The 22,628-nt window shown below is 47.1% G+C and overlaps 1 protein-coding gene and 1 pseudogene across 1 annotated transcript; both read right to left on the bottom strand.

The window, feature by feature from the left end:
• Positions 1 to 7,018: 7,018 nt before the first annotated feature.
• On the bottom strand, positions 7,019 to 10,537 carry LOC123113031 (NAC domain-containing protein 86-like). Its single transcript, XM_044534133.1, has 3 exons — positions 9,734 to 10,537; positions 9,366 to 9,643; positions 7,019 to 7,387 (listed from the first exon to the last, which is right to left on the bottom strand). Exons 1-3 carry the CDS (start codon positions 9,888 to 9,890, stop codon positions 7,169 to 7,171), a joined length of 654 nt encoding a protein of 217 aa, XP_044390068.1. The 5' UTR covers positions 9,891 to 10,537; the 3' UTR covers positions 7,019 to 7,168.
• Positions 10,538 to 12,091: 1,554 nt separating this feature from the next.
• On the bottom strand, positions 12,092 to 21,873 carry LOC123114991 (uncharacterized; annotated as a pseudogene).
• Between the last annotated feature and the right edge of the window lie 755 nt (positions 21,874 to 22,628).

Here is a 22,628-nt window from a genome sequence, read left to right as displayed (position 1 = left end):
AAATATTTTAAAACAAAAGACTACCCCAGAGACCTGAGTAGCTGACCTGACCATTTGAACTGTGATGTGAATCAGCTATTTCCTTTTTTTATTTAAAATATAGGTGTTGAGTGGCTGACAACATTCTGAAATGTGATGAGAACCAGCTGATTTCTTTTCTTTGCTTGTTCTTGAAAATGGACATCGGCCAACGGACTACCTTTTGAATTATGACAAGGAGCAGCTGGTTTCTTTGGCTGAAATTAGATTTTGACTACCCGACCCATCTTTTTTGATGGTGGTAACTGGTAAGAACACAGTTAATTTCCTTGGCTGATAAGATATATGAACTGAATGCATCATGGAGAAACATGCACCAGTGTGGACCTAAAGGTGCAAAATGCAAACATTAGGTTGATGGGGTCTGGGTTTGGTTTACCAGTGTGGACCCATGTAGTCATATATCCGAGGAATTTGTTATTATTGTCTGGGTGCTGAGATCTCTGGCTTTCACAGCCTTGAAATGATCAAACGAGTACTATGATACAGTATATAAATAATTACTAGCTAGCCTTGGATTGGGATGGGAAGTGTCATGTGGGGCACGTCTTACAGACGTGGGCCGCGCGGCCAGGAGCAGCCGACGGCCGCATCAGGCAAGGCGCAGGCTGGACAGGAGTCCTGATCCGGGCACATTAGTTCCTAGACTAGTTTGTTTCGTATAGGTTTCTAGTTTGTTATTAGCCCATGGGGCCTTTATATATCAGATAGTTAGCACCCTTTAGGGACAAGCAATAAAGTTATTTCCTTCTATCTTCTCCTCCCGCATCATAGAGCAGCCAGGCAAAAACCCTAGCGCTCCTATCCACCGCGACTACGAACTACGTAGTCGAGGTCCTGCTGTCTTGGGCACCGAGGCCCTTGACAACTTGGTATCAGGTTCCAGGCGATCCTCCTCCTCGTCCACGCTCCATCCGCCGGCCGCTTTCCCCCCTGTGTCCGCGCCCAGCTCCCCGACATCGCCACAATCCGCTGCCGCCTCGGTCACTTCCGGCATGGCAGAACCGACCACCGCGGATCTGGCTAAGATGATCGAGGCCTTGACGGCCACGGTGACGTCCCTGCAGTCGTCCGTCACCGCACTCCAGAAGGACAAGTCCTCCTCCTTCGTCCAGCGCTGACGCCGCCCATGATGGGCAGCACCACAATGATCGGCCGCCCAGGTTCCAGAAGATGGACTTCCCCAAGTTCGACGGCAAGTCTGATCCGCTCGCCTTCATCAACAGATGCGAGTCCTTCTTCCATCAACAACGGATCGCCGAGGAGGAGAAGGTGTGGATGGCGTCCTACAATCTCGAGGGTCCTGCCCAACTATGGTATATGCAGGTCCAGCGCGACGAGGGCACACCTCCGTGGCGCCGCTTCTCCGAGCTGCTCAATCTCCGCTTCGGGCCACCGCTGCGCGCTAACCCGCTGGGCGAACTAATGGCGTGCAAACGCACGACGTCCGTCGTCGACTTCCAGGAGCGGTTTGAGGCACTCCTTCCCCGGGCAGGCACCTTATCCGAGACACAGAAAGTGCAGATCTTCACCGCGGGACTCCAGCCACCCCTCAGCCTCGACGTGGAGATCCATAACCCACAGTCCCTCGCCGTCGCCATGAGCCTCGCCCGCAAATTGGAGCTGCGCGACCAGTGCGCGCTTTCCGCCGCGCCACCGGTGCGTTTTCCACAGAAGGGCATCCTGCCGACACCAGGACCACGCCTCGCGCCCCCCGCTCCGGCCCCACCAGCCGCACCTCAGCAGGGCCACAATCTGCCGGACGGACGCCCAATCAAGCGTCTCTCCCAGACAGAGATGGAGGAACGCCGTCGCCTGGGCCTTTGCTTCAACTGTAACGAGAAGTTTGGCAGGGGCCACAACCGCGTGTGCCAGCGCATCTTTCTCCTCGACTTAGCGCCGGACGACGACGACGACGACGCGGCCTCCGCCACTGATGATGCATCGCGGGCCGACCCTCAAATCTCGCTCCACGCGATCGCCGGCGTGCGCACGAGTGAAACCATGCAGATGCAGATTACTCTCGGAGGTGTCTCCCTCCTCGCCCTGATCGATTCAGGCTCCACCCACAACTTCATCGCCGAAGAGGCGGCCGCTCGTGCTACGTTACCGCCCCCCACCACAGAGAAGATGCGCGTCACGGTGGCCAACGGCGAGCGCGTTCCGTGCCAGGGCGCGTACCGCGTCGTGCCCTTCCGCATCGGCCACGAGGAGTTCGCGGAGGATTTCCTCGCCTTGCCGCTCGCGGGCTACGACATCGTCCTGGGCACGCAGTGGCTGGCGTCGCTCGGACCGATCCTGTGGGATTTCCGAGCCCTCTCCATGACATTCTGGCGGCGGGGCCATCGGGTGTGCTGGCACGGCATTGCAGGACCGGACGGGCCAGCCCTAAAATCATGCAGCGGCCGCGACTTCCTGGACGCCATCATCACCGAGTTCGACGGCATCTTCGCCGACCCCTCCGGCGTGCCACCGCCCCGCAGCCGCGATCACGGCATCACCCTGCTACCTGGTTCCGCCCCGGTGGCCGTCCGTCCGTATCGATACCCGGCCGCGCACAAGGACGAGCTGGAGCGTCAGTGCGCCGCCATGCTCGCCCAAGGTATCATCCGTGCGAGTTGTTCCGCATTCTCGTCCCCGGTACTGCTGGTCCGCAAGGCCGACGGGTCCTGGCGCTTCTGCATCGATTATCGCGCCCTGAACGCCATTACTGTCAAGAATGCGTTCCCGATTCCGGTGGTGGACGAACTCCTCGACGAGCTACGGCACGCTCGTTTCTTCACCAAGCTCGATTTACGTTCCGGCTACCACCAGGTGCGGATGCGTGCGGAGGACATCCCGAAGACAGCTTTCCGTACTCATGACGGCCTCTACGAGTTTCTGGTGATGCCGTTCGGACTCTGCAACGCGCCGGCCACGTTCCAGGCCCTCATGAATGATCTGCTGCGGCCATACCTGCGCCGTTTTGTTCTCGTCTTCTTTGACGACATCCTCATTTTCAGCGAGACATGGGCTGACCATCTCCGACATGTGCGCACCGTCTTCACGGTCCTGCACCAGCACCGGCTCTTCGTCAAGCGCTCCAAATGCGCGTTCGCCGTTGAATCAATCGCATACCTGGGTCACACCATCTCCGCTGCAGGCGTGGCCATGGATCCGGAAAAGGTGCAGGCAGTGGCGGACTGGCCGCAACCACGCTCGGCGCGCGCGGTTCGGGGCTTTCTCAGCCTTGCGGGGTACTACCGCAAGTTTGTCAAGGACTTTGGCGTGGTTGCCGCGCCCCTGACGGCCCTCCTTCGCAAGGATGGTTTCTCTTGGTCGCCGGAGGCGGCAGCAGCTTTTAACACCCTCAAGACGGCAATCACCACGGCTCCCGTCCTCGCGTTACCGGATTTTACACGGCCGTTCATCGTCGAGTGTGACGCATCGACGTACGGTTTCGGGGCCGTCCTTCTTCAGGACCACCACCCGGTGGCTTTCTTTAGCCGGCCAGCCGCGCCACGTCACCGTTCCCTGGCAGCGTATGAACGGGAACTCATCGGCCTGGTGCTCGCGATTCGCCACTGGAGGCCGTACCTATGGGGGCACCAGTTTGTGGTAAAAACGGATCATTACAGCCTCAAATTTCTGCTTGACCAGCGTTTGGCCACCATCCCGCAGCATCATTGGGTTGGCAAACTCCTGGGATTCGACTTTACGGTGGAGTACAAGGCAGGTAGTACCAACACGGTGGCGGATGCACTTTCCCGCCGCGACACGGAGGAGACGACGATCATGGCGGTCTCGGGGCCTCGTTTCGACTTCATCAATCGCCTCCGGCAAGCGACGTCCACTGATCCGGTGCTCGTCACACTGCGGGAGGATATCACGGCAGGTGCGCGGCAACAGCCTTGGGCGCTCTCCGACGGCCTCGTTACTTTCAACGGCCGCCTCTACATTCCGCCGTCATCCCCGCTACTCCAGGAGATTCTCAGTGCCGTGCACGATGATGGGCATGAAGGCGTCCTGCGCACATTGCATCGTCTCCGCCGCGATTTCCACGCACCTAACCTTCGCAAGACGGTGCAGGAGTACGTCCGCAATTGCGGTACTTGCCAGCGGTACAAGTCCGAGCACTTGCACCCCGCTGGGCTGCTACTGCCGCTGCCGGTGCCCACGGGCGTGTGGACTGACATCGGCATCGACTTCGTGGAAGCGCTTCCTCGAGTAGGCGGGAAGTCTGTCATCCTCACCGTGGTGGATCGCTTCAGCAAGTATTGCCATTTTGTGGCGTTAGCCCACCCATACACGGCAGAGTCAGTGGCACAGGTGTTCTTCGCTGAGGTTGTTCGTCTCCATGGCGTGCCGCAGTCCATGGTCTCTGACCGCGACCCCGTCTTCACCTCCGCTTTTTGGCGAGAGCTCATGCGCCTCACGGGGACAAAGCTGCACATGACGTCAGCATTTCACCCGCAGTCGGATGGTCAAACGGAGGCTGCTAACAAGATCATTGTGATGTATTTACGGTGTCTTACCGGGGATCGTCCCAAGCAGTGGCTCCGGTGGCTTCCCTGGGCTGAGTACATATACAACACCGCCTACCAGACAGCAACCCAAGAGACTCCGTTCAAGCTTGTGTATGGCCGTGACCCTCCCACTATTCGCTCTTACGAGCCCGGCGACACACGGGTAGCTGCAGTGGCCAGGAGCATGGCTGAGCGCGACGAACTTATCGAGGACGTCCGCTATCGTCTACAACAGGCACAGGCGGTCTATAAGTCCTACTACGACAGACGTCATCGGGACATTCGGCATGAGGTGGGCGATTGGGTTTGGCTTCGCCTTCGACAGCGCGCCGCGTCCTCTCTCAACTTGCCAACCAGGGGCAAGCTCAAGCCACGATTCTATGGGCCGTACCGCATTTCAGAAGTGATCAACGACGTGGCATACCGTCTTGAGCTTCCGGCACGCTCGCGCCTCCATGACGTGTTCCACGTGGGCCTCCTCAAGAAGTTCTTCGGCATTCCTCCAACTACACCGCCGGGATTGCCTTCGATCCACAACGGGGCGGCTGTTCCAGAACCAGAGCGCGTGACTCGTGCGCGCCTAGCACGCGGCGTTCGCCAGCTACTCGTCCACTGGAAGGGTGAAGCAGCTTCGTCAGCTACATGGGAGGATCTTGACAGTTTCGTCGAGCGCTACCCCGCTTTTCAGCTCGAGGACGAGCTGCTCATCGAGGGGGGGAGAGATGTCATGTGGGGCACGTCTTACAGACGTGGGCCGCGCGGCCAGGAGCAGCCGACGGCCGCATCAGGCAAGGCGCAGGCTGGACAGGAGTCCTGATCCGGGCACATTAGTTCCTAGACTAGTTTGTTTCGTATAGGTTTCTAGTTTGTTATTAGCCCATGGGGCCTTTATATATCAGATAGTTAGCACCCTTTAGGGACAAGCAATAAAGTTATTTCCTTCTATCTTCTCCTCCCGCATCATAGAGCAGCCAGGCAAAAACCCTAGCGCTCCTATCCACCGCGACTACGAACTACGTAGTCGAGGCCCTGCTGTCTTGGGCACCGAGGCCCTTGACAGGAAGCAACTGATTTCTTTGCCTGATTTTGAAAATAGATGTTGACTATGTGAAACATCTTTCTAAATTGTGGTAAGAGGCAGCTAATTTCTTCGGCTAAAAGTAGATTTTGACTATCTTGTTTATTTGGCTGAAAATGCATATGAACTGAACATATGCAGAGGCAGACGATAGGAAAATACACGCCACATTATGGTGCTAAAGGCGCATAAATAAAGGTCGACGGGTTCTGTGTTTGGTGTTCAGCAACCCATGCAGCCATGTATCCAAGGATTTTATGATAACCTGAATGCGGAGATTTCAAGCTTTCAGCCTTGAAATGGCCAAGTGAGTACAATGATATCGAAACAGCTCTAGTTAGAACCTACATCTGGAAAACTGTCTGAAAACTGTATGTAGCTTACGCTATTCCTTATTTCACACGAGCTTAGGCTATTGACGAACATGACAATTGCACCAGTTGTATACATTTTGCAACTCAGGAACCTTTAAACATTAATAAGAACGATTCACTATCATATTGGCACCATACATTTCCGAGTTGAATTTGATTAGTTGGTAATGGTGATTGCTAATGGTATTAGTAGCTTTGGTCTCTTTACATTTGAGACTGATACCCTTACAATCATTATAAACTGATATTACAAAGTTTTTGGAACATGAAAATTGTGCACAGAATAAGATACATTAAACTTCGTTTCTGCCTTTTGTATTAGTGCTTTCACTATAAATCATTGCATTGGATGATAGATACAGGCTCGAATGCACCGATACGGATACAGTTATCAGTATCGGGCCAATACGGATACATAAATTCGTCATTTCAAAAAAGTGCCAATACGGATACGTTGTAGCTACTCAAAGCAATCTGGGGAGATGAGAATAAGAGATCTTCCGGGATCAGAGAAGAAAGAAGAGGAGATGAGCTTGGATGGGCAGGAGAAATGAAGAGAAGTGTACATACATGGCTACTGCGTGAGAGGGGACGTTGGTGAGGAGGAGGATGGCTGCTGCGTGATAGGGGATGTTGGTGAGGAGGAGCAGCTTGGTGGTGAGGTGTGAGCACGGGAGGGAGGAAAGACGCTGTGAGGGAAAGGATGGGGGGCATCGGGGCACTAGGGTTGCTGGTTGCCTCTTAACTGGGCTGAGTGGGCTCTTACCTGGGCTGGAAAAGTATCCAAAACGTACTGGCAAAGTATCCTTCGAGTATCGTAATTGTTTTAAATCTTTTATTTTCGGATACTCCAGGGATGCATATCGGGGACATATCAGAGGAGTATCGGTATCGGATACGGTATCCGATACTGATACGCTGGTCGGCTGAAGTATCCGTGCATTCGAGGATACAGGTAAAAGAGGACTTCAAGTACAAAGTAGCCCATTTGTATATTACATTACCAAAAGAAGAAAAGTATAAGCCTACATCAAGAATCAGAGTCCAAACTTAAGTGTTCATACTGTCCAAAGTGAGAAGTGTTTTTATCAAACATATACAAAGATACGCAGTGTAACTAGTGCTGGATTTTCTGGTTAGATCATGTTGAGCAAGCTGCATTCTCTAGTTCATTACTTGGTTTTGTTGCTGCACCACAGGTCTTCCACTATGAACTGCATCCAAGAATTGTCTTTGTCATTCTCGTTTGCAGTTGAGGACTCTCCAGCATCCTCGAATTCTGTAACCTGTTCTTGATTTCCTTTAGCCTGTGATGAGCTGCATTCCCCTTGTTTTTCAAATTCACCAGCCGGCACATTTTTCTTGAAAACCCGACATAGCGCATAGGAGTCCTGTAAAAGAACAAGAAAGATGAACAACCAATCCTCATTCCCCCTTTTTTTGCTTTCACATGGAACAAACTGTCTCTTATGTTGGACGAATCATGACCACATGGATGGAAAATTAATTCCATTCTAACCTTTCTGCTTTATTGAACAATACACAGCTGCATACTTAAACTGTGTCAATGATGCTTCTTTCTTATGCCGGGGAATTTTGCTGCTCTATTACAAGTGCTATATCTAAAAGTTCAACTAACGTTATATCTTTATAATTTGAATCATATGGATGTAAAATTAATGCCATGCTAACCTTTCTGCTTTAGTGAACGATATACAACTGCATACTTAAACTGTGTCAGTTTTGCTTCTTCATTATGCCAGGGCATTTTGCTGCTCTATTACATGTGCTATATATATATAAGTTCAAATAACGTTATGCCCTTATAATTTGAATCATATGGATTTAAAATTAATGCCATTCTAACCTTTCTGCTTTACTGAACAATTTACAGCTGCAAACTTAAACTGTGTCGACGACGCTGCTTCATTATTTTGGGGACTTTTCCTGCTTTGTTACATGTGCTAATGTGCTATATCTATACATTTGAATGCCCTTCTATGTTTATGCGCGGTGGATTGGGGTCTGTTTTTTGTTTTTCTTAATTCTTTTCTATAAGACTCACAATTAGTTATTTGCGTTCTAATAATAAAATATCTGTGTTACACTTGCATCTTCAAACTTATAAACTGTGTAGATGCTGCTGCTTCATTGTGTTAGGGACTTTTGCTGCTCTGGTACATGTGCTATATCTATACGTTCAAATAATGTTCTATGTTCATACATGTGCTGGATCGGGGTTCGCATCCTGCTTTTTTTCTTGTTCTCTTTTGTAGGGCTTATCATTAGCTACTCTTGGCTTTTCATGATAGAATTCTAGGTTTCTAGCTAAATAAACCTTGTTTATTACCAATCTTTGGAAATGAATCTCCAGAGAATTCAGCATTATGTGCAGCAGGAAATGATATGCAAGTTCAGTGCTGACTGTAGTATGCTGCTACCCAATAGTCTATTAGAATATGATCAACCATCCACACTTATGAACAGTTTTTGGTGGGTTATTTGCTGTGTTACGTTTGGACTAAATGTAACCAAATTCAGTTGTCACATAAAGCGATGCACAAACTCTGAATAGTACTACACTATTACTGTATAAACAGTCACAGAAATGTGAAAAGGATGGCCCAGTATGCACAATTTCTAGCTAGCAAGTTTGCTGTGCTCTGCTCTCCCATCTAATCTACAGTTTACATGGGATCAGAAGTTTATGTTCAGTTTTACTACCAAGTAAAGTAGGAGTGGGACATGGAGAATAAAGTGCAAAGCCACCGACACAGCACTGGGCCACACCGAAGGATGTCTAAGCTTTAAGGTAGCATAAACATGCAAAAGACCTAGATTATGTGTACTCTGCATCATGAGGCGGTGGTGGCACCCCTTATGCAGTCACACAGTATGGTTTCAGTTCAGAACCAAGGATTGGATGTTACATTTGTCTTATCAAGAGCACCAAAAAAAGTGCACCATGTGTGACCCCATTAGAAGAACTTCTGCTGTACTTTGTAAAGTATCTATGGTCTATGGAAGCAAGGAATACTTTATGCTGATGGATATGGGCCGGGGAAAAAGAGATAAAAACCCTAGCTTTTCATGCACTCCATGCATAAACAACATAGTTTTCCTGAACTGCGTATGCCCTAGCTAATTTTTCCCTCTTTTATTGTCAATTTTATTACAGCTTTTTATAATAAAAACAAATTTATTTTAGCAAGACAATATCTCTAAAATCCTGCATATTTCCAAGGTATGATTACTACAAGATTGGCTGGATTTTAGTACTATGAACTGCATCCTGAGCTCACTAAATGCAGCAGAAACACAATGATTTAACTGATACTGAAAGTGAGGAGAGGAGGATGAAGGAGTAACCTGAACCCCCATGGTGTTGTTGCATTCGCTTTCCTCGATGCGGTACTCATGCATGACCCAGTTGCTCCTGATCCCCTGAGGAGCTCGGCCTTGGTAGAAGACTAATGTCTTCTTCATACCGATTGACCTCTTCTGGTAGTTGATGGATCGATCTTTACCGGTTGATTTCCAGTATCCTGCCCGAGTTGCTCGGTTCGTCCGGCATCCATTTGGATACTTCCTATCCCTTGGCCCAAAGAAGTACCACTCAGGGTCTCTACTGGGCAGGAACGATTTCTCTTCCGAAACAAAGAACATATCCCAAGTTCAATCAGGACTCAGCAGTAGTTAGGATGAACAACACAACGGAGTTTAATTTTTCAGGTTACCTGCTAGCTCCCAAGGCTCACACTTGTAGAGGTCTACCTCTGGGATGATGTCGAGTTCGATGCTCTGGCCATGGACCTTCCTCTTGAGGTAATAGTTCACAAGCTCCTCATCAGTTGGATGAAACCTAAAGCCTGGGGGGAGACCAACCGGCGCCATGATCTCCTGGTTCGCCTCCTCCTTTGTTGCCGATCTTTCTCTTTGTCTTTCCCCTTTGTCTTTCCCTACCGTGTCCAGCTTCTGCGCTCTTTAGCCCCTCCGTGAAATGATTCAAAGCCTGCCCTACAAGTAGCCGTGTCTCTCTTTCCAGGATTCTCACACAAGCAGGCTCTGGACGTCTTACAGCACCGAAGGATCTTCTTTTCATTTCTTTTAACGGAGCCGACTTTTGTTCTGTTTTTTATCTGGATAACACACTTTTATGATCTCCAATGCTGGTAGGTCGTGGAGGGGCGCTGTACCAGCATGAGAAAGTTGTCACGATGCCGCCTGCCTGGACCTTGCATTAGATCATGTTCTTTTGCCCACTGAACTTGTTTTTGTGCCTCACAAGCTTAGCCTCTTTGAAGTGTCGTAGAGAAGAAGAGGACTAAAGACAAGGGTTGGGAGCTATGCCACATGCATCTGTCTTGGGATCAGCATTGTAAAACAGAAAGTTTCAGAAGGGAAAAGGAAAGGTTCATGTAGCCATGAGGCCCTATAGTGTCAATGAGCTTGCATTGCTAGCCATTCAGACATCTAGATCAGACAAAACTTTTAGCTTTAGATTCTGACAAAGGAGTAATTGAGTGCTTTCGATCATCACATTTCCAGTAGAGCATACAAATGCCTCCAGAAGCGTAAGTTGATTAGAAAGCTCCTTGTGTTCAACAGTCCATAGAAATTAACGGCAATGATCTAGATCCTCTCTTTCTTGAATGGAAGCCGTTTGATTAGTAAGATCAAATGATCAGAGGCTGGGGTATACCCCCTTTTCAAAAAAAAAGAAAGATCAAATGATCAGTCTCAACGCAAGAAATATTTATGTGTACTGCAACCTTATTTTGAAGGGGATAAATGATGTGCTGAAAAACTGGCTGTTATTTTCTCCGAAACTCCTCCAACACTACAATGCCAACGAAGCAGACGGCGTCGCATGTAAAGAGGCCAGCGAGTAGCCTTACCCAATTCTGTACAAGAAAAGAAGGGCATCACCTTCAGATGCATGTGGTCTAAAGCAAATTCTGTTTCTAAATGTTGATTTGCAAATTACTTTGCAGTTGGTGTGACTATCCAAACGGCGAAACGGTTCAAGGGTACTATTGACCTGCTGGGCCATTCTGAAAAAGATTCAGAGCCAACACGCTTGTAGCGAAGATTCACGGTGAAGACTCATATAAGGTAGACTGCAGAACTTTAGTTCTGCCTTCTCTGGTACCAGCGAGGCAGGCCGGACCGATGCCCAGAAAGATGATATATCATTACTGTTTTTGCCTGAGATCTGCATAGAAGCTTTCCTGGCCATGTGGTAAAAGGAGATGTTATTGGAGCACCACTCGGGAAATACTTTGTTTCAGTACACGGTTTTGTGAAAAATACAGTCCCAGACCTGTATGTTTCCTGAGAGTACAAAGCTGCTCTGGGCTTATATTTATTGACTTGAGAAGGATTCTTATTGACATTCTAGGGCTACTGGTAACAGCATGTGGTAACCCCTGATCTGGAATAGTATTCCTTCAACGCTTTTGTTCACAGAAGTGTTCAATTAAGCTTCTTCGTCAGCACTGATGCATGCCTTGCAATCCAAGCATGCAATGGAACCTGCTGTATAGGATTTTCCATGTTTATAGGATGGTTCTTTGCATGTGATGTACAGAAAAAAGGTAGGTTTTCAGCATACGAAGATATGTTTAAAAATAGTAAAATGGTTCACGGTGAAATATCTATTTTATGAGTCATGAAGTATAAAAGAATGTTTTTTCATATCTATATGCTTGGTCTATTTTTCTTATGAAATATATATGTAAACAATGTATGATACAAATTTGGTTGCGAAAAATTATACTGTAGTTGCAATTTTATTTTCTTATTTATTGATCAACAGATGAATGATGAATTTACTCAGGCAATAAGAACCAGGTGCCAGGTTTGGAGCAGATTGATGCAAATTGAGCAGGCAGGCACAAACAGTTACATTTTTGTTCAATTCTATTGACATACAGGGAGACGACACACAACAACTATATATGCTATGGAATGGCATAGCCTCACTCTTTCTTTTTCACAGGAAGAGGAGAAAAAAAAGCCTCCAGTGGAGAAGCATAATAATACATATGAACACCAAGGAAAGCATGAACATAAGAAGAAGAAAAACACGAATGTAGTCTGATTGTTCCTATCATCATCATATATAAATATAAATCCTCCTTATGAGCTCAACTCCAGGAAGGATTACAGCCTTCACCTTGAGGCCAGCATCGATCAATCGGTTACCCAAACTCCCAGCAATACGCTGGAAGATGGAACCCAAAAGGATTATATATACCTTATTACTGCTTAATCTTCCACCTTCAACGCTCGGTGATTATTGATAAATTGCCAGCAGCACCGATCACAAAAAGAAAAAGGAAAAATATATAGGTATATATCAGGAGGATTATTTCCACCGACAGAAGAAGCTCTCCGGCCGCATGCATGATCAGCCGGCGCAGGAGGTGCTCTCCTCGGCGGCGGTGCTGGAGCACCAGGCGTCCTCGGAGATGAACTGCATCCAGGAGTCGTCCTTGTCCGCGTCGTCGTCTGCGTCGGCGTCAGCACCGCCGGAGGTGGACCCTGCGGGCACGTCCGGCGACGGCGTCTGGTAGTACTCCTGGCCCGTCGTGCGGCTGCCGGCGAGCAGCTGCTGGCAGGCGCCCTCGAGCAGTGCCATGCTGCACTGCCCCTCCTGCAGCTCCTCCACCTCGGCGCAGATGGCGTTCTTCTTGAAGACCCGGCACAGCGCGTACGTGTCCTGATCCATCCACCATGCATGGTATATTAACTCATGATAGGAAAAAAGCAAAAACAAGATCCATCCGCTATTGTGGGTTCTCAAGTCTTTCCTGAAAGTTTATGCACACACTGATGTATGATTATCTCATGTGCAGTTACTTCTGCCAATTAGTAGTCAACAGGCCTTGGGTTTTGGGCAATTTGATCCATCAGAGTGCCATCATAGTGTTGTATACATTCTTGTTGATTGTTAATCAGAAAAGAGGCCGATCGATGATCAAAGCAAAGCGGGAGAAGAAATAAGAAGACTACCGGCCATGGAAGAATCAGAAGGGTGCGAGGATGATGATGGGATTCAGCACGGAATAAAGCGGAAAGCGCGGGAGGACGCCGACATGCATATGGCCATGACACGAGCTGCTATCTCGCGCCAAGATGCATGAGGGCTTGCTTTGCTTTGCTCTCTAGCTTTGGCTAAGGCCCTTTAGTGTCTCATGATCAGTGCACACTGCTCTAATCTCACCCAAAAAAAAAGAGAGAACGTAGCGTAGCATGCATGGTTAACACGCAGAGTACGTACTACTCTTATCTTAGAACAAAGAGCGTAGCTGGAGAACGAACAAATACTACTAAGGCCCCGGCTTTTACTTTTGATAGTTAAACTTTTTGGACAGCAAGGCGAGGCCTACATGTTTGTCTCATCAGAGTATAGCTGGATGAAAGCAAAGTGACCCATACGCTACTACCAGCACTCGTACCGTTTTACAGACGTGATAGAAAGCCATGTTTTAATCCCCTCAGAAAATTTTTATGCCTTTCATTTGGGACGCAAGCAGAAAATTTTCTTTGCCCAGCCAGCACAAAAGAAAAGGATCAAAATTTTCTCAAAGCCCTAACTTCCAATTCCTAAAAAAGAACCCTAATTTTCCGTGCATAGGAGATGACGATCACCATGCACATGACGAGAGATATGATATAGCTAGAGAGAACGAAGGTGATTAATTATACATACCTGGATGGCGATGGTGTCCTCGGAGTCCTTGTCGTCGAGGCGGTACTCGTGCATGACCCAGTCGGTGCGCACCCCCTGTGGCGCGCGCCCGCGGTAGTACACCAACGTCTTCTTCATCCCGATGGCCCGTGCGCCGCCGCCGGCTCCTCCGCCGCCGTGGTGCTGCTGCGTCATGACGCGCCGGTCCTTGCCGGTGGACTTCCAGTACCCTGCCCTCGTCGCCCGGTTGGTCCGGAAGCCGTTGGGGTATTTGCGGTCCCTCGGCCCGAAGAAGTACCACTCCGGGTCACGGCTTGGCAAAAACGACTTCTCTGCACGCCATGAGGACGTACGTTGTAATTCGCATCAGTTCACAACACATACGCGATCGAGATCACATGCGAACTGAGATCGGTGGTGCGTACTGCACGTACCTGCGAGATCCCAGGGCTCGCACTTGTAGAGGTCCACCTCCGGGATGATGTCGAGCTCGATGTGGAGCCCGTGGATCTTGCGCTTCAGGTAGTAGTTCACCAGCTCCTCGTCTGTCGGGTGGAACCGGAAACCCGGCGGCAGACCCACCGGCGCCATACCCCGGCGATCGACGACGGCGTCTGCGTGCTCCGGACTGCGGCAGCTAGGTTGGTAGCTGCTTCGGCGGAAGAGCAAGACGCGCACTTTGCTTCTTCTTCTCTGCTCCTGCTGGTTGGAGGAGGCTGCTGCCTTTACCGAGCGGCCAGCTGCCCTTATAAGTAGGTTTTCTCTTGTTCTGGCTTCTGGGTCGATCGTCGTCGGCTGGGGTAGGAGGCACAGTAGTCGTCCTCCCCTCGAGATTTCCATCGATCGGATGGGGGCCACCTTTAGCTAGCTACCTCCTCTTTTCCAGATTCCTCGCAAGCTTCATCCTTTTCCTTACACGGCCGACCGCCCCTCATTTCTCTCTCTAGCTAGACGTGTAACTCTCTCTCTCTCTCTCATCCTGGCAAGTGAGTGGATCAATTTTTTTGCGAGTGACTAGATTACTCCATTGCTGAAATAAAACTACTAAGACAGTGTCCACTATATGTCATGTCTTTATTGAGGTTTCAAAAAAAAACCAGGTCCTTAATAAATGGTTTATATAATTATATTACATAATCTCGGCCCAACAGTTAAAAAGCTGAGGACATGTTTATACATGTACAATGTGAAGCCATTGCTACATTGTTTGAGCATCCGCACCCTATAAACACCTATAGCCTCGGTATACGCATCATCTTTCTCTCGATCCAAGAGTTAAAAGCTGAGCATTCCCCCGTTATTTTAGATGCCACTTACACACATTTTATGTTATATATATATATATATATATATATATATATATATATATATATATATATATATATATATATATGCATTGTGGAGCCATTGGTCGATTTCTTAGATCATCCGCATCCCTATAAATAATTATAGTTTTCAGCCTCGATAAGTGTGTCAACTTTCTCTCTCATTCACCTTGATAAGTGTTTTTTTACCATATCCTCTAGCACCACTTGAAGGCACTCAATATATTAAATTTATTATCCAAATTAAAGATTGACACACAAGCTATTAGTTTAACATACTTTGCTAAGCTTAGCATTGGATGCTAAGCTTAGCGTTAGTGCTAAGCTTTTGATCTTAGCATCTACCCTCACATGCATCCTTTAGCACTAGTGCTAAACCTTTAGCACTAGTGCTAAATAATTTCTCTCACCTTTAGCCTCTGCTTAACACCTAGGGATGCGGATGCTCTTAGTACACATATATAACTTAATATAACACAACTATAGCGTTCAAATAACGACATCCATAGCTATTGAGGCATATTAATTTCCATGGACGAAATGCAGCAACACTGGTTGTAGTGAGCTGAGTTGGATCAAGAATGTGGGTACACCGGTAGCTTCTACATACAAAAAGGAAGAGGAAGGAAGAGAGAATGTACAAAGCAACACCGAATCAGCTGTATCATGTGGACTGTGGCTATATATGTGTGTGCGATCTTGTGTAGGGATATCACGTTTTTGTTCAGTGATGAATGATGGTTTATCTAAACAGTACACCTACTACCATCTATGCTGCCACATTATGGTTTCTACATGCATGTCATCTTTTAGGTAATGGAAACTAGACACACTGTCCCGCCCTCTACACCATACCATGCACACAAATCAGTTTGTTAAAATATGAAAAGAACCAAAAAAAGGCAAATAACTCATAAATATCCAACAAGGTAATCACCGTGCAGAGTAGCTGTGCGACTGTCTGCTGTAGCTTAAAAAAAGGTCAATATAAGGAGCACATTTGCATAACCGAGACATTCATATTAGCATTCAAATTTGAATATGCTTATCACTTATGGCCATTTCCTTTTAATTCTAGGACAATTAAGATGCCTTCTTTCATAAGTGATCAATTAATTGTACCTCGTGCATATAGCACCCCATGTTACATTTGGGCCGCATCACTATATCTATATGCACACACAGTGTAGAGCACTCTATCAATTAGCCGGTGCAGCGTAAAAGAAGACAATACACATGGAGCATCGGCTGTCCTACAAAAAGGCAAGAGAATATATCCCTTGCCATGCACATTTTTGAAAGTTAATACATGTGATTTTTTTCTTGCTAAGTTTCAATATCAGGATCACGTGAACAATGTTTAGCTTAGAATTTCCTACCATATTACTAATCATATCCTTGATTTATAGGCAGTCAATGACTCTATCTCAGTTTTGCCATGTTAAGCAGAAGATAAGAGCATCTCCAAGAGGCCCCTACTCCACCCCTCAAATCACTTTTTGAGGGCCAAGGACAAAAAATCAACTCCAAGAACCCCTATTACATTTTTTTGTTGCAAATCAACCCCTATACATTCATAACAGAGGATCCAAAAATAATAATCCTCCAAGCCCTCAGTTCAAGGCCGCCCTGCTCCATCCTCCTAACCTCCTCCCTCCAGGATCCCACTCCTCTCCTCTGCCTGATTTCGCCACCCCGCCCATCAATCTGGGCGGTGCCGACCGTCTCCCTCCACCAGCGCCACCGAGGCTGCCACCCTCTCGCCGTTCTACCTCTCCATGTTCTCCCACACCGTGCCCCAGCCTTACAAGGTGCAAGTCGCTACGGAATCGCCTCCCTGCCCGCACTGTTGTTTGTGTTATCATTGAGAACGAGTGTGGGTCAAAATGAAGACTTCAAGTGAAATGATATGGGAGTCTATGTGGCTTTGGAGGATCTGAATCACATTACTGCTAGATGAATTCCTTGATGTCTAGAGAAGGATGGAAAGCCCTACAAGCGCACAATCAACTTTGAAATGACCTTTTTTCCCCGATGAAGGAGCCCCTCTCCATTTAATTAACCATGAAAATGATAAACAATTAATGGTAGGTAATATATATCAAACATGAGCCTTGGCTCAGACCATGGCCAACACACGCGATCAACTCAAAGATGATCTTTTTTCAGCACTCATGGGAATGATATGTGTCCAAGTAGTTTGTTTACTATATTTTTGTTTAAAACACCGACTACGCGCGTTGGATGAACTATGTAGTTCGATGAACATTTCCTAGCATTATTTGATTTTTTTTGTGTTCAAAATTTTGAATTGTGGCGCTTAAAATTACGAATTTGAACATTGTTGAGTTTTATGCGTAGACATATTATAGTTCGAATTATTGTGGTGTCAAATTTGGTGTCACATAGAGCAAATGTGCAACAAGAAGATCTTTTTTTACAAAGCTGAGAAATGAAGGGCATTGTTAGAGTTTTTAGGGCTGAGAAAGTAGGGGGTGCCTTCAAATGACCCTTGGAGGGCCTTTCTTGGAGATGCTAAAGCAACTAACGCAATGGATGGAAATTACTAACGTATTTTTATTTTTATTTTTGCACAACTCACAAATGATCCCATTGAACACAATAAAAATTGTGTCCATTTTCTACATGCATAAACTGTTTGTCTATTTTTTTTAGAAAAGCTTGACCTATGTGATTTTCTTGCTAAGTTTTAAAAGCTGGATTGTATGGAACCATGCTCACACCAGTACTATATATTACGAAAATCCCTTTCGGTGCCCGGGCTCAGATGAGCCCGATGAACAGTACCGCAGTTTAAAATAGGGAAAAAGTTCAAAAAATTCCATTTTTTTTTGTCGTGCAAGATGCTCCTATGCGTGAACTCCATGCAAAATTTTGTGAAGGTTGGACATTCAAGGAGCTTGTGGCAAAAAAGACAAAATCAGGCGTGAACAGTGCGATTTTTAAAAGTTTCTCAGACATCCGAAATTTATCTTTTTTGCCACGAGCTCCTCAAATGTCCAAACTTCACAAAATGTTGCACAGAGTTCATGCACAGAAGCATCTTGGACCACAAAAAGTTTGGAATTTTTTGAACTTTTTTTCTATTTTAAATCACGGTACTATTCATGACCGGGCTCATCTGATCCCGGGAGCTAAATCGCTGCTCTCATTATATTAATTCCGTATTCATTACTCATGAGTGTACACGCCAATGTACTGAAGACAAAAAGCAAAGGAAAAAAGAAGAAGAAGAGAGAGAGAACCGTGCATAAAAATATCTCTAGATTTTTTTTAACCTTTAAGTACCTTGAATAAGAAGGGCATACAGATCAAGTGCTTTGCTGTCATAGTCTCGTTTTGATGCGTGCTACATATCAGCTTTTCTTTTTAGCCATACTAGTAAATATGCCCGTGCGTTGCAACGGACCCGATAAATACGGCTGAAGACCCCCATAATTCAATGTCCTCTATTTCAACACGGTGTCCCAGCCATGTTACCACTTATCTTAGTCCCTCGCCGACACGTGTCACCACTTATCTTAGTCTTTCACCGCCGGCGATTACCGCAGTGTCCTCTAATCATAACATGTCTGGACTTCGTCAATCCCAGCCATTGCATGACACACATGTCATTCAGGTGCAATCACAATGGAATGTTTAAAACATTTAAAACTAATCTTGTCGAGCTGGACATGAGGACCGCTCTCCGCAAGCTATTCCCTACACTTGGTCCCACGCATCCCGCTACAGTGACAACAGGGAGGCCGTCGAGGAAAGTAGCACCCTGAGTAGGGTGTCATTGGCGGCCGTCACAGTGCTACACTACCGTGAGCGAGATCAAGGACATGGGTCGTGGAGGGTCACTCAAAGTCTGATCCGCTGTGCATTGTTGATGGGTGCCAACGACCGAACCGGGGATTGGTCATCACAATCTAGCACGCGGCTTTCATGAACCCCTTCCTCCACCGACTTGTAATTATGAAATAAGGGCTTCGCCCCTATCTCATCTAGTAGGAGACCCATGTGTTGCTTTCAGCAAAAGGTTAAAAATACCTCCGCATGCACCATCGAAAACGTCAAAATCATCTACTTTTTGCCTCTTTGTTGACCATTATGCGGTTCACCGATCTGTCAGCTCCATCCTGCGGAGACACGATGTTGAGTGAGAGGATGCATCAATGTCGACGGCCGGGCATGCACCTTTTCACAAAAGTGAATTGGAAGTAGATGGCATGCAAGGGCAGGTTGACGACAGCCGCTGGCAGAAAATTCGAATATGGAGCAAGGATAAATAGACAATCAAGTCATGGTCTCCTTTTCTCTCTTATTACTAACTAACTAATTCATTTTCTTTTTTACATTTATCAAAAAAACTTCTTAAGAAACAAATACCATTTCCTATTGATTTTAGCTCTAAAGCTTTTTGCTGCCTCAAACTCATTGACCTATATTAAACCATTCAATATATAGCACACCCTTTTTTGGGAGCGGATATATACTCCTAGAGTCGGTGCCTCCATTTTTCTATGGTTCTCATTGACTGATAACTACACATCAAGTGCACCTTGATACTGGTAGCAACTGGTCGCGCCCTCCCACACTCGCTTTTTTATTATAGGGCCAAGATGATACGACCGAAAATAATTCAAGCCCTATATCTGCACAACAAGATGTAACAGAACATCCTTTCATTTCATTGATCAAAGCATATATGTAGTCACTCAATTCATAGTTTTGAACATGCCAATGGCAGGACTGACACGTCCAACAATCATACATATGTTTTCAACTCTCCGCTTCGATGGAGGTGGCTAGGTCAACCTAGGTGCTAGGTGAGGAGGCCGTCATACGCAGTGCCAGTTCCTAGAGGGCATCCGAGGAGACCGGAGAGGCTTGCCTCAGGCAGGAGCCTAGAGACGTCGTCCCATGCCTGGCAACGCCAGCCACTGCAGCACCTCGCTTGACAACTCAGCATTCTTTAAACAGCCTGAAATAATTCGTAGTGTCATTATAGACTGAAGTGAAGTTTGATTTAAAAGTTTCTTCAGTGCTATATTTACCACTGGTATGAGGAAACCTTAGCAATAAATTAATATGGTCGGTAAGATGCATATGGTTTTTCAGTAAGAATTCACCCTTCCAAAGCACGAAACTTGCAGATTGCCACCCATCTTCAGTCACACTTGAGACCAGAGAGACTGAAATTGGAGGCGCTGGAATAGACCTCATCTTCCTGGAAGTAAGAGTTATTCAAGAGCTCACTTGCAGGAAGTCTTTCATCTACAGGAGCTAGACAGATTTCTCTAAGTTATACTGAAGTATTTTAGCAGTAAACATTATGTTAGCGTCAGACTTACATAGTTGCTTTCGAAGAGCAAAAAGTTTAACGCAGCTGTATTAGCAGGTCAAAAGTAACACCCGTTAACTCCATAATCCTAAATCTCAAGAAAAGACTCCCCAAAAAAAAGAAATAACATGTAATAAACTGTTACCAGGAGTCCAGCATCGAGGACATCGCCTTTTGAAGAACAAATGCCAAGCGTATGTGAGCTAAATATACTTATACAGATCTAGGGGATACGATGAGACTATGCTTCCAAGCACAGAAAGAAGTACATGATTAGCAATGGCACAAACTAATCTGCACATAGTAAATAACCCGATACAGTATAGACTATACACCAAGGGAAACCGGAACAAAGCGATTCACAAAATGTACAAACTTTACTCTACAGACTCTACAGGCTATAAAATCAGAACATATATACTCAGGTGTAGGTTCTTCAAAATAACTTCAATTGGTTGCACCTTTGCTCAGATCAAATACAAATAGTAGATGCATTTGTTCAGAACAAAGAATTGAAGCATTCATAGCTTAGCTGCCCTTTGCTTCAGTTAAACAATACGTGCTAGCTTGCTTGATGGTTGTGCCCAAAAAAATCCAGAGTGAACAACTCTGAACCTGGCTCTAGCTAAAAGAACAAAATCATTGGCTTAGGTAAGCTTTACTCAGGCTGCTTGATGGTTGTGCCCAAAAAATCCAGTCAACAACTCTGAACCTGACTCTGGCTAAATTACAGACCGGAGCAGTAACTATCAATCAGATTTATACCAAAATGAATCCCTACTACCCCCTAACTGAAAAAGGTAATGATATTGGCATTCGGAATACATCAAACTGCGAAAGGCTGGTTACACTTCAAATATATGTTGAGATATCTATTCATGTGTATGCCACTTCAAAGCTAATAGATGAGTAAGCAATTGGATTTCATTAGTACCACTATAACATAAGAATAACCAAGCAGATTTCAGTATGCAATTGGGTTTCATTAGTACTATATGAGTAAGGCTATCACAGATTATCAAATCCATCAAGCACTATAACTGAGGAATAACCAATTCAAACAGTGACAAGCAAGCAAATCTTTTCAGAAGGACAAACCGATCTTTCAGGCATTCAGTTCAGAAGATTCAGAACACACGCGTTTGGTTCACAGCTTTAGGCCCCGCTTGGAATCCCTGTAGAAGTTTTACATCCGTATATGAATACCCTTGTATATTACAGGAGATTTGTAAAATACAACCGGATATTCCCACATGTATATGCTGCGCTTGGTTCGTCGGATTTTTGCTTGTTTCGGAGAGTCTCTCCCGTGCGCTATGCCGTTGGCTACCAGAAGAACGAGCGCCAGGCGTCGTCACAGCGCGGCCACAGCGGACGCAGGATCCTGCTGCAGTGGCGAAGGCAATCCGGCGGCAGCGGGGACGCCGTGGACCGGTGGTGGTGTAGGCGGACGTTGGGTGCTGCAGCGGTGTTTGGTTGCAGTGGCGGCGGCGCGCAAGCACCCATGGTGGTGGCTGCGGACACTCGGCGTCAATGGCGGGCCGTGGTGGTGAAGCTGATGCGGCAGGACTGCAGGAGGCGACTGCGCTGGTGATGATGGTGTCTCCGGGGAACTACGGCGGCGCTCCGGCGAGCGGTGGCGGTGGCCTCGGCGTGCTCCGGTTGAGCCGTTGCGGCACTTACCTCGGTTGTGGCTACCTAGTCAATCACGACCGAGCAAGAATGGCGGAATGCCAGCGACTAGGGAAAACGACGGACATAGCAGTGTTTTGCAAACCGACGGAATACCAACGATATCCAAGTGTAAAGTGAAACCGGGTGTAAAAGTTACGACGCAAAAACGACGATCCAAGTAGCTCGTCCGTTTTATTTTTACGGGGGTATACTTTACACGTGTAGATGGCTGGAAAACGGCAATCCAAGCGCAGCCTTAGAGTGATTTCGGCTAGCTAGACAGGAAACTAACGGAAGGAAAAGGCACGAGCGAGCAGCGGCAGCAGCAGGGACACACATGAGTGCGAGAGCAGCAGCAGTCGCCGCGCACGGGCTCGCCAGCGAGCAGCGGCAGCAGCAGGGACGCGCACGGGCTCGCCAGCGAGACAGGGGATAGGAAAATAAATCAAACAGGGGTCAAACATACCTCTGGTGTAGCCGCTGCTGGCGACATTGGAGTGCTCGACGTCTGTTCTTGTAGCTCCGGCGAATTCGACGTTTCTTCCTCCGGCGAACTCGGCGAATACGTTGGATGTTTCGTCCAAATC

This window comes from Triticum aestivum, chromosome 5B (genome assembly GCF_018294505.1).
Source record: "Triticum aestivum cultivar Chinese Spring chromosome 5B, IWGSC CS RefSeq v2.1, whole genome shotgun sequence".
NCBI classification, from domain to species: domain Eukaryota; kingdom Viridiplantae; phylum Streptophyta; class Magnoliopsida; order Poales; family Poaceae; genus Triticum; species Triticum aestivum.
The sequence above is the reverse complement of the archived record's forward strand: the minus strand, read 5'-3'. Positions and strand labels throughout refer to the sequence as shown.

Excerpts from the sequence above, each read along its gene's own strand:
- LOC123113031 (XM_044534133.1), bottom strand. The coding sequence starts at position 9,890 with ATGGCGCCGGTTGGTCTCCCCCCAGGCTTTAGGTTTCATCCAACTGAT. Across the intron at positions 9,644-9,733 it reads TGAGCCTTGGGAGCTAGCAG|AGAAATCGTTCCTGCCCAGT; the intron begins GTAACCTGAAAA and ends TTGTTTCGGAAG. Across the intron at positions 7,388-9,365 it reads ACAACACCATGGGGGTTCAG|GACTCCTATGCGCTATGTCG; the intron begins GTTACTCCTTCA and ends GTTCTTTTACAG.